A 16,210-nucleotide genomic window follows, 5' to 3' on the forward strand; every position below is an offset into this window, starting at 1 on the left:
TCACACCAATAAGCTTCATCCATGTGCTAGGCAACAACATAAGTGCACAAACAATGGTATGCCCCGCATGAGGCCCGATCAAAATCATCCAATTAATGCAAAAGTTCCATAAATTTACTGTCTCCCCAAAGCGGAAACAATGATCAATTATATTGTCATTAGTACATAATCTAACATGGTCGATAATGATCCAGTTATCCAAGATTAATCCTTAAGAGTTTTGATAGTATGATTTTTTTTGGTTTGAAACACTAGCAATATTGTCTCTTAAGTTTTTCACTTAATAAATAAAAAATCTAGTAATATCGATTAAATATCTTAGTAAGAAAACATAATTTGAATTCAATATAGTCGATTAATTGAGAATACAAAAGTCATTAAAATTTCAATTCATTAACATTCAAGTTAATGGAAAATTTCTAAATTAATGTATGCTAAAAAAATTCATATATAACAAACTGAAAAAGGAAATAGCAAAGAAGTAAAAATATGCAAAATAATGAAAAACAAACAAAAGAAAAATAAATATAAATAAAAAAGTATAGCAAATAAATTAAACATTACATTTTTAAAAGGTTCTAAAAGATAAAAATGCAAAAGAAGAGAAACAAAACTAAAAAAAAAGGTTTTAGAAAATGCTGGTGCTTAATGCTTATATTTATAAAATCAGCAAAAAAATTATCGTGATAACCCAAAGTTACGTTCGTTTAATCGCCTCAACGCATGTTTTATGTCATATTGATGCGAAATGAGCTATTACATTCAGGAGTGAGTCGATCGAAAATTTTGTATCGTTATCGTATCAAAAATATCGATATGAAATTCTTTCATATCGTTACCGTATCGAAATTTCGGTATATCGTACCAAACTTCGGTATACCGTTCTGAGCAGTATATCGAAATTAAATGGATATCTATCTATGAATGTAGGGTTTCTAGTAAATATTTTTTTAATATATAAATAAATTAAATGGATATCTATTTATGATTTTAAACTTTTAATCTTTAAAAAATAAATTATATTATTATTATAATTAATATAAACGGTATGTATTGATAATTCAATATACTTTATTGATTTTCGATATATATCAATATACGGCATACCGATAATATCGATATATATCAAATATTCGATATAAAACGGTATACCGCGGTATAAGAAAATTCATATCGTTATCATATCGAAAATTTACGATACGGTATTTGTATCATACCGAAAATTTCGGTATACAAAAAATTCAATATTTTTCGGTACGATACAATCGATATAGCGTTTTTTCAGTATATTTACCTAACCCTAATTACATTTGACGATTTGTGTTAATACGACTATTTTTATTCTCCAGGGAGCAAGAGATATGCATAGGTCACTGTCACACATTAGTCATTAATCAGTTTTACGATTAATTTGGGAATTAAAAGATTTAGGTCAATAAATTAATGACATTACGTAATTTAAGATTTAAGATAAGGCTATTTGTACTTTTTTTGTTCAAATAAAAAATTAATTTAAAATAAAAAAATGTTCCCGGCGTCATAGACTCATAAGTTCCTCATTCATCTGGTTTTCTTCCTCTCGAGCTCTTTCCGCAGCAGATCTACGTTCAATTGCTCGCCTCGTTTACCGCCGTCCAAGCTTGCGCCGCAGCAGGTTTGTATCTCTCCTCTGTGTGCTTAGCTGCACCGCAAATATTTAATCGGGTTTACATCTGAGTATCGTTTGATTTCGATCTAGAATTACTGATTTACTCCGATGGAAAGGTATGATTTTTTCTGATTTGTTTCCTAATGTTTTTTGGCCTTTGTGCGGTCTGATTTGCGTTGTTCTTTACGTTTTGTGATTCTTAGTTGCTCGAACCAGAGTTAGGTTTTCAGATTTATGATGGAGTTTTTGCTTATTTTTATTGATTAGACCTCCACGTAACAGTTAGGGTTTCGGATTTGATTAGTCTCGGGTCATGTGGTGCTGATTTCTTAGAGTTTCTCGTCTGAAAGTTGGTGTTCTATTTTTCGCCTAGGGTTCTGCCTAGCTGTGTCACTTGTACAGCTGACAGAAAATATACGATGTACAGATAGGTTAGAAGCTTGCTGTAAAGCTTTGGGTAGATATGGAATGGGGTGTGTTCTCGCATATTTGTCCCCCAATGGTTAAGTATTACGTATGACAAACGAACAAGGAACAAACCAGAAATTTGACTCGACAAAAGCAGTAACAGATCGAAAATTTATTGCACACGTATCATCAGCATTAATACGAAGATTAGTTGCGACTTGCGACTTGTTTAATTGATTTGTCACAAAACCCCTTTTTGTTCCTTCATGCATATTAATCTGCCCTACTTTATTCTTAAGTCTTTCAGTGTATATGTGGTTTAACGCAGAGTTCAGAACTCCGTTAAACCTTAATGCCTGTCATTCATTTCAACATTAGCGCCTCACGATGTCGCTAGAAAACATGTATCAATTCTGTTCTCACTGGTTGTTATAAGTTGAGGGGTGAGGATTCAAGGCTTCTGCAGTTTAGGAAAGATGAAAAAAATGGAAGAAAATAAGAAATAATCCTCCATTGTATTTGAGATATGGATGCACAAAGGGTTTGGTGACTTATTGTATTCATCCTGTAAAAAAATGAATGGGTTTTGGGATTTTATTCACCAGTCTATCATATTTGTTTTTTCCTTCTTCCTTTTTTTCTTCAATTCTTATACCCCTTGGTTACTCCCACATACAGGGTGGTTCATGGTTGGGAAGTAATGTAATTGAAATGAAAATGCACTTCATTTATAAATTTTTTTTGGCAGATGTGTCTTAAAGTGAGGATGCTTTGAGCTTTTATCTTGCGATGATGTGTTAGTTAGAGATGCTTGTGGTATAGCAGATGACACAGTATGTTCATATTGAGAATGTAACCGGGTGCTGGTTGTTATTGATGTGTGGTGGCATTTCGTGTTGAGAATTGTACTTGTAGTGTGGAATATGGTGTTTGAATCATGAAGGAATGAGTAAAGAATATTTGGGGGTCATTGACTTGGTGTTCGGTGTGTGGTTGTGGTGGACAGGGAGGAGGCAGCAGCCGTGGTGGTGGTGATATTTTCTTGTAGGTGTTGGTGTGTTGGCTTGCATAGTTTTGAAAATGAGCTTAGACAACAGGAGCCGAAGCAGGAGCAGGAGCAGAAGCAGGAGTCCGATGGATCGTAAGATCCGAACTCAACGCTATTCCTATCGTGATGCACCATATAGGCGGGATACAAGGCGGGGCTTCAGGTTATTTGGTCTTCATTCTTTTGTATGTTTGTGACTTTCCATCACTGCTAGTATTTGGTTGGGGAAGGAAGAGGTAGTCCATGTTCCATGTAAGGGTTCATGTGAAAGCAAAGTGGATGTGATGCTGTTTCTAGCTGCTATGTGTATCTGATTAATGTGTTCTTGAATTTATCAAATTGATCTATTTTTCCTTTTTACTTGTGTGTTTCTTCATCTTATTTTTCTTTGCAATCTTTCTTGTCTGTATCAGTAATTCAATATTGGAAAATTTAAAATGTTTTGATGTGTTCTTTGCAGTCAGAACAGTTTGTGCAAAAACTGCAAAAGGCCTGGTCACTTTGCTAGAGAATGCCCCAATGTAGCCATTTGTCACAACTGTGGTCTTCCTGGGTGAGTTGCTTCGATATGCATATCAATTTGGTTCATCCAACTATGGTCTTATCATGAATGACCAACATATCTTTTGACAAAGTAGTAGCCAATGACTCAACTGATGCTGCATACAATTCACTTAAATGTAGTTTTTAAATTAATTTCTGGCTCAGTCTATTGCATAGAACATGGAATTTGGTAAGCTTTATGTCGCGTATGTAGTATTCCATCAACGTCCTAGTTTTGTTAGGTCATGTTGTGACATGGTGGGTTGTCATTTAAAATTTGCTTGTTGAAGTTACAACTTAATCTGCAAGCATTTCCCCTTGTCTGAATGCTACAGATGCCAATCATCAGGGTGCCAATATGAAACTTCTATGCAAATTTTTGTCTGTCCTTGAATATACTCCTATTACTTATTAGCCGTTTTTAGGTTCCTTAATACTTATTATACTCATAAATTGTTCCAGTATATTCGAAATGAAACTTATCTAGCCTTTGGTCCGTGAAGTCTCTCGGTTTGCATTTTAACCTTTTGTCTGTGAAACTTGCATCAGGCACATTGCATCAGAATGCAGCACAAAATCTTTGTGCTGGAACTGTCGGGAGCCTGGTCACATGGCCGGGAATTGCCCAAACGAAGGCATCTGTCACACTTGTGGGAAAGCAGGACACCGTGCCAGAGACTGCTCAGCTCCTCAGTTGCCTCCTGGTGACTTGAGGCTGTGCAATAATTGCTTCAAGCAAGGACACATGGCAGTTGACTGTACCAACGACAAGGCCTGCAAAAACTGTCGGAAAACAGGCCATCTTGCACGTGATTGTCAGAATGAGCCCGTGTGCAATATGTGCAATATATCTGGACATGTAGCTAGAGACTGCCCTAAGGCCAATATGCTTGAAGAGAGGGGTGGTGGAATTCGTGGAGGTGGAGGTATGGGTGGAGGTGGAGGCGGAGGCGGATTCAGGGACATAGTTTGTCGGAACTGTCAGCAGATGGGGCATATGAGTAGAGATTGCATGGCGATGACCATATGCCACAACTGCGGTGGAAGAGGTCACCTGGCATTTGAATGCCCATCCGGGAGGTTCATGGACCGATTTCCCAGAAGGTACTAGCGATACACGATTATTGACTCAGTTTTCACAAGGTGCTAGAGCGCAGTGATCCCCTAGTTGTTTCCCCCTCTCCCCTCTCCCGTTTCTGTTTGAGTAAAGATTGATGTTGCACTCGATTATCTTTGGCATTTAACTCGATTGGTGTATTTGTTCATCCTAATAGACAAGGTTAAAGATAGTGCCTATTAGCAGCTGTGAGTAGTTACTTGAAAACTACCTGGGCTTGTTTTTAGCACATATCTACGGAACCCATTGTTTCTTGTAATAGCTTTGGATTTTAAGGTGGAAGGTGTTTTAGTGCTGGTTTTCATTGTATTGGTCTGTGTGTCTGTTTCTCTAGTGCTTGGTGCATGTGGGCTGCATAAGGATATTGGGGTTTGGTTTCCTTATCACTTACTCACTACCTAGAGTAGTAAACAGTACACGCCGCATAAAGATAAGATTGTCCTCGTCAAGAAACTACTCCCGATGATACCCATATTTTCTGAACAAGATTTGCCACTTCCAACTATGGATAGAATCAAATCGGGTTGGATAACAAGATACTCATTTGTTATACATGTATTTATAGGTTATTTATCTCTAAATACACGTGTTTTCTGTACATTTTTTTTTCTAATTTTTTATTTTTCAATTGGATTATATGAAATGTGAGATTGTATGCAATGCATAAACTTTTTTTATTTTTTCCATGTTCGATAATGTTACTACTATTGTTTTAATTTGGTTTAACTTTTTTCCAGAGAGGAAATGGATGGGTTGAGATAATAATACTAGTATCTTTATTTTGTTAAAAGAAAAATAATGTTGAGAATGATGATATTGTGGTAGTGGGCTAGTGGCGGGTAAGGCCATCCACAACGCTGTCTCTATACCGTCTCTTAAACCGTCTCTTAACTACTATTTGAGCACTATTTGAGGGCCCCACTGTCCTTTTTTCCTCCATCTCTTAACTAAGAGACGGAACCTGCAACGCTCCGTCTCTTAACCGTCTCTATACCGTCTCTTAATTACTATTCATTCAATTTAATTTATAATTTTTTTTTAAAACCCAATTCAATTTAAACAAACACACTTTATTAAAATTAAAACAAAAAAAAACACACAAAATAAAAAAAACACACAAAAAAAAAAAATTAAAAAAAAACAAAATAAAAAAACACACAAAATAAAAAAAAAACTAATCGGAAGGGCTAATCATCCTCCGGAGGCGGTCGAGGTTGAGGGGGAGTCGGAAGGCCAAGTTGTGCTGCCATATGCACAATTCCGTTCCACCAGGCCGCGAATTGGGAGTGCGAGAAGCGGGAAGTGTCCGCCATTGTCGCGGTCAAAATTGGGTGGTTGGTACCCCCCCGGCGTCGCCGAACCCTGGGTCCCCGGCGTTGACGAACCTCCACCGCCCAATGTGTTGATCATGTTCTCCCAATCGCCGAATGAGTTGAGATCCCACCCGCCGGAGCCGGAGCCGGAGCCGCCATAGTTGCCCTCGCCGTCGCCGGACATCTTGAGTTGGGTTATGAAAATTTCAGCGAAAATTTGAGAGAAAATTTAGATGATAGGAAGAATAGATGTGTAGTTGTGTGTAAATGAGGATGGGTTTAGGAGTATTTATAGAGTAAAAAATTTAATAAAAAACAAAAAAATATAAAAAAAAACAAAAAAACGGTAATAATACCGTTACAAAATTTTTTTTTATTTAAAATCGATTTTTTTTTTTAAAAAAAATATTTATTGCGTCAGCACGTGACGACGCCCACTCGCGGGCCGGCGAGTGGGCGTCACGCACGACGCCGGGCTGCGCCACGTCGCCTAGGCGAGTGGCGAGACAGCTCGTCTCGTGGCTCGCCGAGGCGAGACGCGCGACGAGACGCGCGACGAGATGGAGGCTGCAACGCGTCTCGCCGGGGTCTCGTCTCGCTGAGACGAGACGCGAGACGCCGGCGAGACCCGTTGTGGATGGTCTAAGACGGTTGCCCTTGGAAAAAGTTATGCTCTGCCAAAATTACAGTACCCAAGGCCAAACACCATCAACTTTTGGATATAAAGCTTATTTATCGCCATTGTCAGTAAATGCCAATGCCCAACCAATCCCATAAATTCTTGCCGAAATTTATTGGATAAAATAATCTAATTTTCATGATTCGATTCGATTCGATTCGATTCGATGTTCAAATATGTAATACTAATAGTAATACTACTATTCTCACCCATGTTGGTGAAGTTCTGTAACGCTTCCTATCCCAATTTCGGAAAATTGCATTCTTGAAGAGATTGAATTTACTCTGTTTTTTGAAAAAAAAATTTATATATTCAGCAATTTATTTGTTGCAGTCTTCTTTCTTTAGTAGATTTCAGTTGAATTTACATTAATATGTAAATACGTTTATCCGTTCATTTTTTAACATATACGAGAAGAGTCATGGTCAATCATCACTGAGAGTAGTATTTTAACTGTTAATAATTACTCCTAAAATTATTTAAATATTAATCCTACAAAAAATAGGAATCCATATTTCTCACTGTATTTTTATCCGTTCGGCATTATTTTTATTGAACTTGTAATAATGGAGTGCTCATTTCAGTTGGAAGAAGCTCGGCTAGAAAGGAGTTCGGTAAGCTCGGCTTACCGAGCTGGAACTAGCCTGGAACTAGCCGAGAAGAAGAAGAAGGCAGAAGTCGGTAAGCTCAGCGGTAAAGAAGCTCGGTATGGAAGCTCGGTAAGGAAGCTCGGCGTTGAGCTGGAATGAGCCGAGCAGGAAGAGTTCGGTTGTAAGCCGAGCCGAGAAGGAAGAGTTCGGTTGTAAGCCGAGCCGAGAAGGAAGAGTTCGGTTGTAAGCCGAGAAGGAGTTCGGTATTGAGCCGAAGAAGGAGTTCGGTCTTGAACCGAGAAGGTAGAAGCAACCTAGCCGAACTAGCCGTTGGAGCAGCAGTTAGTTAGCTGAGATGTAGCGGTTATTCTTCTTGCTTTCTTGATTCTTCTTGTAGTTAGTTAGTAGCAGTTGCTACTTGATTATAGAGCTTTAAATAGCTCACCGTGTATGTAGTTTAGAGTAGAGTTTAATCAATAAAGAGTTTTCCAGTTTTCTCTCCAAGTTTATCATCTTCAATACTCAAAGTGTGAGTGTGTGTGTTTTCTGCATTGTGTGATCTCATACAACAGTGAGTGTGTGTGTGATCTTAATTGAGTGTGTGTAAGCCTTGTGTGCGTAAATCCCAACAAGTGGCGCCGTCTGTGGGAAAGGGATATTGAAGCTGATTTGCAGAGGATCAAACGGTTTCAGAGATGGCAGCAAGGCTTGATGCAGAGAAGTTCACAGGCAAGAATGATTATGGCCTGTGGAAGATGAAGATGAAGGCGGTTTTAATTCAACAAGGCTTGGCGGCAGTTCTTGCAAAACCAGATGAGAAAGGAAAGGCTCCAGTGCTTGATGAAAAAGCTCAGGCAAAGATGGAGGAGATGCAGCTCAAGGCACATTCTGCAGTGATTCTGTGCCTTGGAGATAAGGTCTTGAGGGAAGTTCAAGAAGCCAAGACTGCGGTGGAGATCTTGGACAAGTTAGATGAAGTTTACTTGGCCAAATCCTTGGCTAACCGGCTGTATCTCAAGAAGAGGCTGTATGCCTATAGTTTTTCTGGAGATAGGTCCATCATTGAGCAGCTAGAGGAGTTCAACAAGATCATTGATGACCTGGGATCTGTTGATGTCAAGATCTCAGATGAGGATAAGGCCATTCTCACATTGAATGCCTTACCTAGCTCGTATGACCAGCTAAGTGATGCAATTATCTATGGAAGAGATAAACCTATCACCTATGCAGAAGTCTATTCAGCCTTGATGGCCAAAGAACTCCAGAAGACAGCCAACAGAGGCTCTGCAAGCTCCAATGTTCAAGCTGCAGAGGCCTTGAATGTGAAGAAGTTCAAGAAGCAGAACTTCAAGAAGAAGTTTGAGGGCCCTAAACCCTCAAGTTCAGATGCTCAGAAGGAAACCAGAGCTTGCTATTGGTGCAAGAAACCTGGACATTTGAAGAAAGATTGTCATGCATGGAAGAGAAAGATGGCCTCAGAGGGACACAATCAATCTGATTGTGTGGAGAGTGCTGATCCCCCGGCTCAACTCATGAATATCAGTAATAGTGGGGTCAGTCATAGGTGGATTATGGACTCGGGGTGCAGCTTCCATATGTGCCCCAATAGAAGCTGGTTTCATGATCTTCAAGAAGCATCGGGTACGGTTGTTCTTGGTAATAACCACATTTGTCAGATCAAAGGAATAGGGAAGGTAAAGCTAAGCCTACAAGATGGCTCTATAAAGATCCTAACTGGGGTGAGGTATATTCCAGAAGTAAAGAGGAACCTCATCTCATTGGGAATGCTGGAACAGAAAGGGTTCACCATATTGATGAGTCAAGGAAAATTGTTTGTGAAATCTGGAGATGCATTGATGATGGAGGCTGACAGAGAGCATATTCTCTATTATCTGAAGGCTAAGGCTGTTGATGGAGAAAGCAATGCAGTGTCAGATGATTCCATAATGCTATGGCACAAGAGATTGGGCCACCCAGCCGAAGGAAGCTTGAAAGAACTCATCAAGAAGGGTCTGATCTCTGGAGATTTCAACAAGATGGACCCCTGTGAGCAATGTATACTTGGAAAGGCTAAGAAGGCACCCTATCCTACAGGTATTCACTCTTCTACAGCCCCTTTAGACTACATACATAGTGATCTTTGGGGGTCTTCACCGGTGTGTTCAATTGGTGGAGGAAAGTATTATCTAGCTATCATTGATGACTATACAAGGAAGTTGTGGGTATATATTCTTAAAGAAAAATCTGAAACACTCACAAAGTTCAAGATATGGTGTAAGGAGGTTGAGCTAGAGAAGGGTAGAAGTGTTAAATGCTTAAGGACAGACAATGGCCTAGAGTTCTTGTCTGCTGAGTTTGATCTGTTTTGTAAAGAGAAGGGTATGAAGAGGCACCGGACTGTTCCTGGTAATCCTCAGCAAAATGGTGTTGTGGAGAGGATGAATAGGACAATCCTAGAGAGGGTGAGGTGCCTACTTCTTGGGTCTGGTTTGAGCAGCAGATTCTGGGGTGAGGCTGTGTATACAGCAGCCTATCTCATCAATAAATGCCCATCTACTGCCCTGAAATCTGAAACTCCTGATTACATGTGGTATGGAGCTCACAGTGACTACTCAAAATACAAGGTGTTTGGGTGTGCAGCCTATGCTCATGCTAGGCAAAGTAAGCTTGAAGCTAGGGCTCTGAAATGTATCTTGCTGGGGTATCAGAGAGGTGTTAAGGGGTATAGGCTCTGGTGTATTGAGCCCGGTAAGCAGAAGGTCTTGGTGAGTAGGGATGTGGTGTTCTTGGAGGATCAGATGCCATTCCTGAAAGATAAGCCGGACTCCAATGAAGATGAGGGTGATTTCTTCAAGGTGGAGCCTGTGGGGGTTGGCCTAGGAGCAGGTGGAGTTATTGACTCAGGGAGTGAGTCTGATTCAGATAAAGAAGAGGCTCCAACTCAGGGCAACCAGGCTGGTGAGTCTATATCAGACTCTATCAGGGACTATCAGCTTGCAAGGGACAGAGTTAGAAGAGAAACAAGGCCACCAACAAAGTTCTCTGATGTTGTGTATTATGCTCTGTGTGCAGCTGAAGGTATTGATGGTGCAGATCCACTCACATATAAAGAAGCTATGCAGAGTAAAGATAGAGAAAGATGGATTGAAGCCATGAATGAGGAAATAGAGTCTTTACTCAAGAACAAAACATGGATTTTGGTGGACAAATCCAAGCTGAATACAGATGGAAAGGAGAGGAAGCTGATCAGTTGCAAGAAATTGATCAATGTTTGTGCAAGAACTGAGATGAGCCCTCAGGTGGAGAATTGTAATAATGGAGTGCTCATTTCAGTTGGAAGAAGCTCGGCTAGAAAGGAGTTCGGTAAGCTCGGCTTACCGAGCTGGAACTAGCCTGGAACTAGCCGAGAAGAAGAAGAAGGCAGAAGTCGGTAAGCTCAGCGGTAAAGAAGCTCGGTATGGAAGCTCGGTATGGAAGCTCGGTAAGGAAGCTCGGCGTTGAGCTGGAATGAGCCGAGCAGGAAGAGTTCGGTTGTAAGCCGAGCCGAGAAGGAAGAGTTCGGTTGTAAGCCGAGCCGAGAAGGAAGAGTTCGGTTGTAAGCCGAGAAGGAGTTCGGTATTGAGCCGAAGAAGGAGTTCGGTCTTGAACCGAGAAGGTAGAAGCAACCTAGCCGAACTAGCCGTTGGAGCAGCAGTTAGTTAGCTGAGATGTAGCGGTTATTCTTCTTGCTTTCTTGATTCTTCTTGTAGTTAGTTAGTAGCAGTTGCAACTTGATTATAGAGCTTTAAATAGCTCACCGTGTATGTAGTTTAGAGTAGAGTTTAATCAATAAAGAGTTTTCCAGTTTTCTCTCCAAGTTTATCATCTTCAATACTCAAAGTGTGAGTGTGTGTGTTTTCTGCATTGTGTGATCTCATACAATAGTGAGTGTGTGTGTGATCTTAATTGAGTGTGTGTAAGCCTTGTGTGCGTAAATCCCAACAGAACTCTTATTTTATTAGTGTAATAATCTGTGACATGACATCAGTTGAGTTAGCATGTACTTTAGTCTGTTTTCATTGAAACCAGGAATCATCACTGAAACTGAGACCGATAGAATTTTGGTTTCTAAAAGTAGAACATGTATGTGACTGGATCATGGAAAATAACAACCAAACACAAATTATTTTGCAATTCATAGTCTATTTTAGCAAACAATTAATCTAACTTTAACATAGCGGCGGTTTATTTCACGAAGTCTTACAATAAAATAATTAATTGAGACGTTAGTCACGTTACAAGCCGAAATGTTAAATTGAAGAGTCGTAACACTAAATGCAGCCCAGAAAATAAAATAAAAAATTATACTACTACCAATTTAATGCCACACCAAAAAAAACAAAGAAATAGGACCCTACACATAAAATAAAAAGTGCCAAAAACCTACTCTTTACAGGTACAGTAATGAGACTCACATTTTCTGCTGCATGTGAATTTTAACTGTCGCCACCCGCCGTGTCGGCACCTACTTAGTACAATTTTTTTCTATTTGAAAAAAATAAATTTAACTATACACATGTTATTTTATAAAATGTTTGATAAGTAAAGTAAAATAATATAATTTGACATATATCAGTCCATTAAGCATAAATTCGAACTTGATTTGGTATGTTTGTGTGATTTTGTATTACATTTATCGGAAATTCAGATAGGTCACACTTTCCTTTCAAATCCCAACGCCCGTGAACACACCCCAGCGCATACGACATGTTTTGATTAATTTATTTGCCAAATTCTACTAATTCAATCCAAATTAACACAGAATGATTGTGACGAGGTTTGTGGATTATTTAAGTTGGTATCAAACAAAAATATTTTGCTTAGATTTGAAATTGTTTTATTTACATAAAAGACCAATTGCTTGCAAGATTGTATTCACTTCATCCCACAATAAGAGTCACATTTGATATGGGTACAAATTTTAAGAAATTTAAAGAATAGTGGGTTAGAAAAGTTAGTGAAATATGAGGATCACTTTTTTACATTGATTTTATAATAGGATGTGAGTAAAGTGAGTTAGTAGAATGTGAGACATACTTACCATTTATGGTAAAAAAAGTGAAATGTGACTCTTATTATGGAACATACTGAAATGACAAAATGTGACTTTTATAGTGCGACGGAGGGAGTATCTCATATTAAATATGTATTTTTCCGTCTCACTCAAGAGGTCAACCTTTCCTTTTAGTTTGTCACATTTAAGATGTCTCATTTCTATATTTGAAAATAAATGTCTCTATCCTCTCCCTCATTGAAATATTCAACTACCTTATTTTCTCTGCTTTATCCACCTAGCAACTTATTCTAAAATCTCATGTCACTCAAGAATGTGAACATCTTGAGTGGTACGATGTGAGTATTGTGTTTGGTATATGAAATTGAATTTCACGACTAAATCATAAATGGATAATCACGCGATACGTAGTCATAGCCAATTTTCTCCAACTAAAATAATCTAACAACTCAATTCTAGATTATATCTCATTGCTTATTTAGTTTAATAGGCTAAACAACCATAAATAGGACTGAAATTACTTTATGAGATTGAAATTAGAATAATACCTAGTACTATATAATTGAGCAGGGTACAAGTGCGAGGTTGGTCTGCATTAGGATGTGATTATGTTATGAGATTATAATGTATGCTACTTAGCTGTACGGATTGGTCTATATTTTTCAATTATTATATTATGCTTATGCCTTTATTTTGTTTTATGGATAAAAGACTTTAAATTTCATATCTTGAACCCGTGTAGTATAATATAATCCGATTAAGAATTTTTAATTAATGTATAGAAAATAGAAATAGATAAAAAAATTATTTATTTATTTTTATAATACTCCTACTATAAAATTTATGAGAGGAATCATGCTTATATAAGTGTATATGATGAATCCGCGAATTATTGATGTTAATAAATGCTGGTAGAGAATGAAGATTATGACACAATGAATTTACGTGGTTCGATTTACTGAGGTAAATCTACGTCCACGGGGAGAAATGAGGGCAGGTTTGTATTGCTTGATCTGCGAAAATACAGCTTACAACACAGACTTGCTATATGCTATTTTATCTCTAGAGAGCTTAACCCTTTTCTATCTGATCTAAGTTCTATTTATACATTGAACTAGGATCGTGGTTTGCAGCCCCACTAACAAGATCGTGGGTGAGCAATAACTGCTCAATAACTGCTTCATACCACTAAATAGATCGTGGGTATAGTGGAGGTCGTGGAGGCCTTTCATGAGTCCACTAACTCCTAGTTCGGTCGAATGCTGAGACCGAACTGCTGGACTTTACCGATCAACTCTTGCCGATCTGAGAGGAGAGCTTGACTGGTCGGCTTTTACCGAGCTGTAGGCTGAGTCCGAACTCTTTGGTCGTGCCGAACTCTTTGGTCGTGCCGAACAGATACTCTTTCTTGGGCTCTGGGCTGATGGGCCGTCACTGTTATTGGGCTTGCCATTAGGGTTTAGTTCGTACCCCATCACTACCCCCCCCGAAAAGCGAAGTGGATCACTTCGGCGAGGTGAGTCACTTCGGCATTCTGGATAACGGTAAGGGGGAGGCTGACGTCAGGGGACGTGCCTAGCGCATGCCTGCATTAAATGCGACAGTAAAATCCGGCCGTTGATTCCTGAAAAGGTGGGATTCGAAACGGCGCAACGATTTCGAAATCTTTCCCGTATCTGATAAATACGCTCTTTCTTCATCATTGAAGCACTTTTGCTGTTGCGTCTTCTATACTCTCTTTCTTGCGAAAATTCTCTCTCCGCTTTCAAGAATTTTTTCAGACTATCTTCACCTTCAAAAAGTAAGAAAAATGTCTTCTTCTTCTTCTTCGGAGTCGGGTAGCGTTAGGAAAGGGGGTAAGGGGTCTTCTAGCCGGAAAGAATCCGGGGAGAAGACCGTAGAGTATTTTCACAGTATCTTGAGTAAGGATACTGTGATATCCCTTTACGAAAAATACTCTTTTCCTGGGGGGAAGGCGGTGGTACCTGACGGTGATCACAGGGCTGACTCCCCGCCGGAGGGTTACGTCACCGTGTACGAGGCCTGCTTAGAATGCGGGCTTCGTTTCCCCCTCCCTTCTGCCTTTATAGATTTACTAGATTTTTTTCAGCTTCCTTTAGGCCAGGTGACTCCGAACTCTTGGAGGCACTTGTCGGCCTTCGCTGCCGAACTCCGTAGGTTAGGAAGGGATTTGTCTTTGAAGGCGATCCTTAAATTCTTTCAATTTAAGAGGAAGGGGTCTTGGTTTTACTTGATCCCTTTACAGCCCTTTAGGGCCTTTTGTAAAACGAAGTGGCCGAAGTGGCAAAATCGCTTCTTCTACTATGATAGGACCGCGGCTCCTAGTTTCCCCTGGAGAGGGCCGGAGTCCGTTATCCGTCACCCTCGGCCTGAACCGTTGGACGAGCTCGATGGCGAGCTCAACAAGATTCCCATAGTTAGGAAACAATACACGGAGTCTGAGCTCGTCAAGGGCGACGTCGTGTTCGACATCTCGTCTTCGGACGAAGAGGCCGAGGGTGAGGATTTCTCTTTATCTTTATGCTCTACTGCTTTAACGAAGAAAATCTGACTTTGCTTTCTTGCTTTTTGGCAGTGTTCATGTTGAATAAGGCTATCAGAAAGTCCTCCGAGCTTGTGGAGCCGGAGAGAGAGAAGGCTACCAGCTCGGCGCCTGATGCCGAGAAGAATCCGAAGAGGCAAAAGACCTCTTCGGGTCCAAAGAAGCCGGAGTCGACTTCGGCAAGTAGGAAGGGGAAGACCCAGAAGCCCCCGAGAGCGCCAGAGAAAGACATGGTCTTGGCGCCTCCTTCGGAGCATATCTGTGAGCCATTTCTATGGCCCACGGACTTCGCCGAGGTGAATTGTCTTCTTGATTCCTTGGCTTGGCTTCTGTCCTGTATTTTTGGAGCCCTCTGTTAACTTTTTTCCTTATCCATTTTCAGAGGAATGATATGCTCTCCAAGCTCGTCGCCGTCGAACTCTCCAAAGCGTCCAACGACTATGCCGAGATGCAGAGGAAATTGGCGGCTGCTTGTCACCCGGGCCGAGCAGGCTGAGGCAAACTTTGAGAAAGCCAGGGCTGCTAGGATTTCGGCCCAGGATGAAGCTCAGTTTGCCAAAAACCAGCTCGTCCTCCAGCGAGAGCAGACGAAACAGAGGGATGCTGCCGCCGTGGTTGCCCAAGGAGAGGGTCTCCGTGCCTACACGGAGAGACTCTTTTTGAGCAGCCAGTTTTCGGCCTTTGTCGGTAGTCTGGTAAGGCTAATTGCCGATAAGGGCGAGCAGGGGGCCGACGTCGTGCTGCCTCTGTACAGCCGAGAGATAGCAGCTCGGCTTCAGAATCTGCCGCTCCTTGAGGAGCTCGCTTCATCCTCGGTCCTGCTTTCTGCAGACCGAGTCCGGAGTTGTCGAGCTGATCGGGACGAGAACCTGGAGGCTATCTTTGCCTCCGTGGGACCTGTTTCACCCGCTTCGACTTACAACGGAGAGGGTGAGGCCGAGCCGCTGGAGCCGGAGGCCGAAGTCGAGCGGGCCGGGCATCCAGAGGAGGAAGCCGATCAGGAGGCGGAGGCGAGGCCGGCAGGATGCGAGGCCGAGGCCGAGGTAGCTCAGGAGAAAGAAGCTGAACCAGAGCGAGGAGCCGGAGACGAAGCTGGCGGAGTATGATTTCGTCTCCCTTCTCTTAGTCTAGTTTCTTCTTTGTAAAATGGCCTTGAAGCCCTCCTAGTGTAAAAATTTTTCCTTGTGAATGAAAAATTCTCTACACTTGTCTTCGTATAGCTTTTCGTACTCGCCTTTACTCCTGTTG

General features: G+C 40.7%; 1 protein-coding gene across 1 annotated transcript; it reads left to right on the plus strand.

Moving 5' to 3' along the window:
• The first annotated feature begins 1,500 nt into the window (after nucleotides 1-1,500).
• On the plus strand, nucleotides 1,501-5,073 carry LOC121753216 (zinc finger protein GIS2-like). The gene is made up of 4 exons (XM_042148425.1): nucleotides 1,501-1,654; nucleotides 3,063-3,267; nucleotides 3,565-3,657; nucleotides 4,197-5,073. The coding sequence occupies exons 2-4, from the start codon at nucleotides 3,137-3,139 to the stop codon at nucleotides 4,756-4,758; spliced, it is 786 nt and encodes a 261-aa protein (XP_042004359.1). The 5' UTR covers nucleotides 1,501-1,654; nucleotides 3,063-3,136; the 3' UTR covers nucleotides 4,759-5,073.
• The last annotated feature ends 11,137 nt before the right edge of the window (nucleotides 5,074-16,210 follow it).

Source organism: Salvia splendens, chromosome 10 (genome assembly GCF_004379255.2).
Source record: "Salvia splendens isolate huo1 chromosome 10, SspV2, whole genome shotgun sequence".
Taxonomy (NCBI): Eukaryota; Viridiplantae; Streptophyta; class Magnoliopsida; order Lamiales; family Lamiaceae; genus Salvia; species Salvia splendens.

What these genes read in the sequence shown, in the direction of transcription:
- LOC121753216 (XM_042148425.1), top strand. Translation starts at nt 3,137, where the DNA reads ATGAGCTTAGACAACAGGAGCCGAAGCAGGAGCAGGAGCAGAAGCAGG. An exon ending in GATACAAGGCGGGGCTTCAG is followed by an intron (nt 3,268 to 3,564) that starts GTTATTTGGTCT and finishes TGTTCTTTGCAG; the next exon opens with TCAGAACAGTTTGTGCAAAA. An exon ending in CACAACTGTGGTCTTCCTGG is followed by an intron (nt 3,658 to 4,196) that starts GTGAGTTGCTTC and finishes AACTTGCATCAG; the next exon opens with GCACATTGCATCAGAATGCA.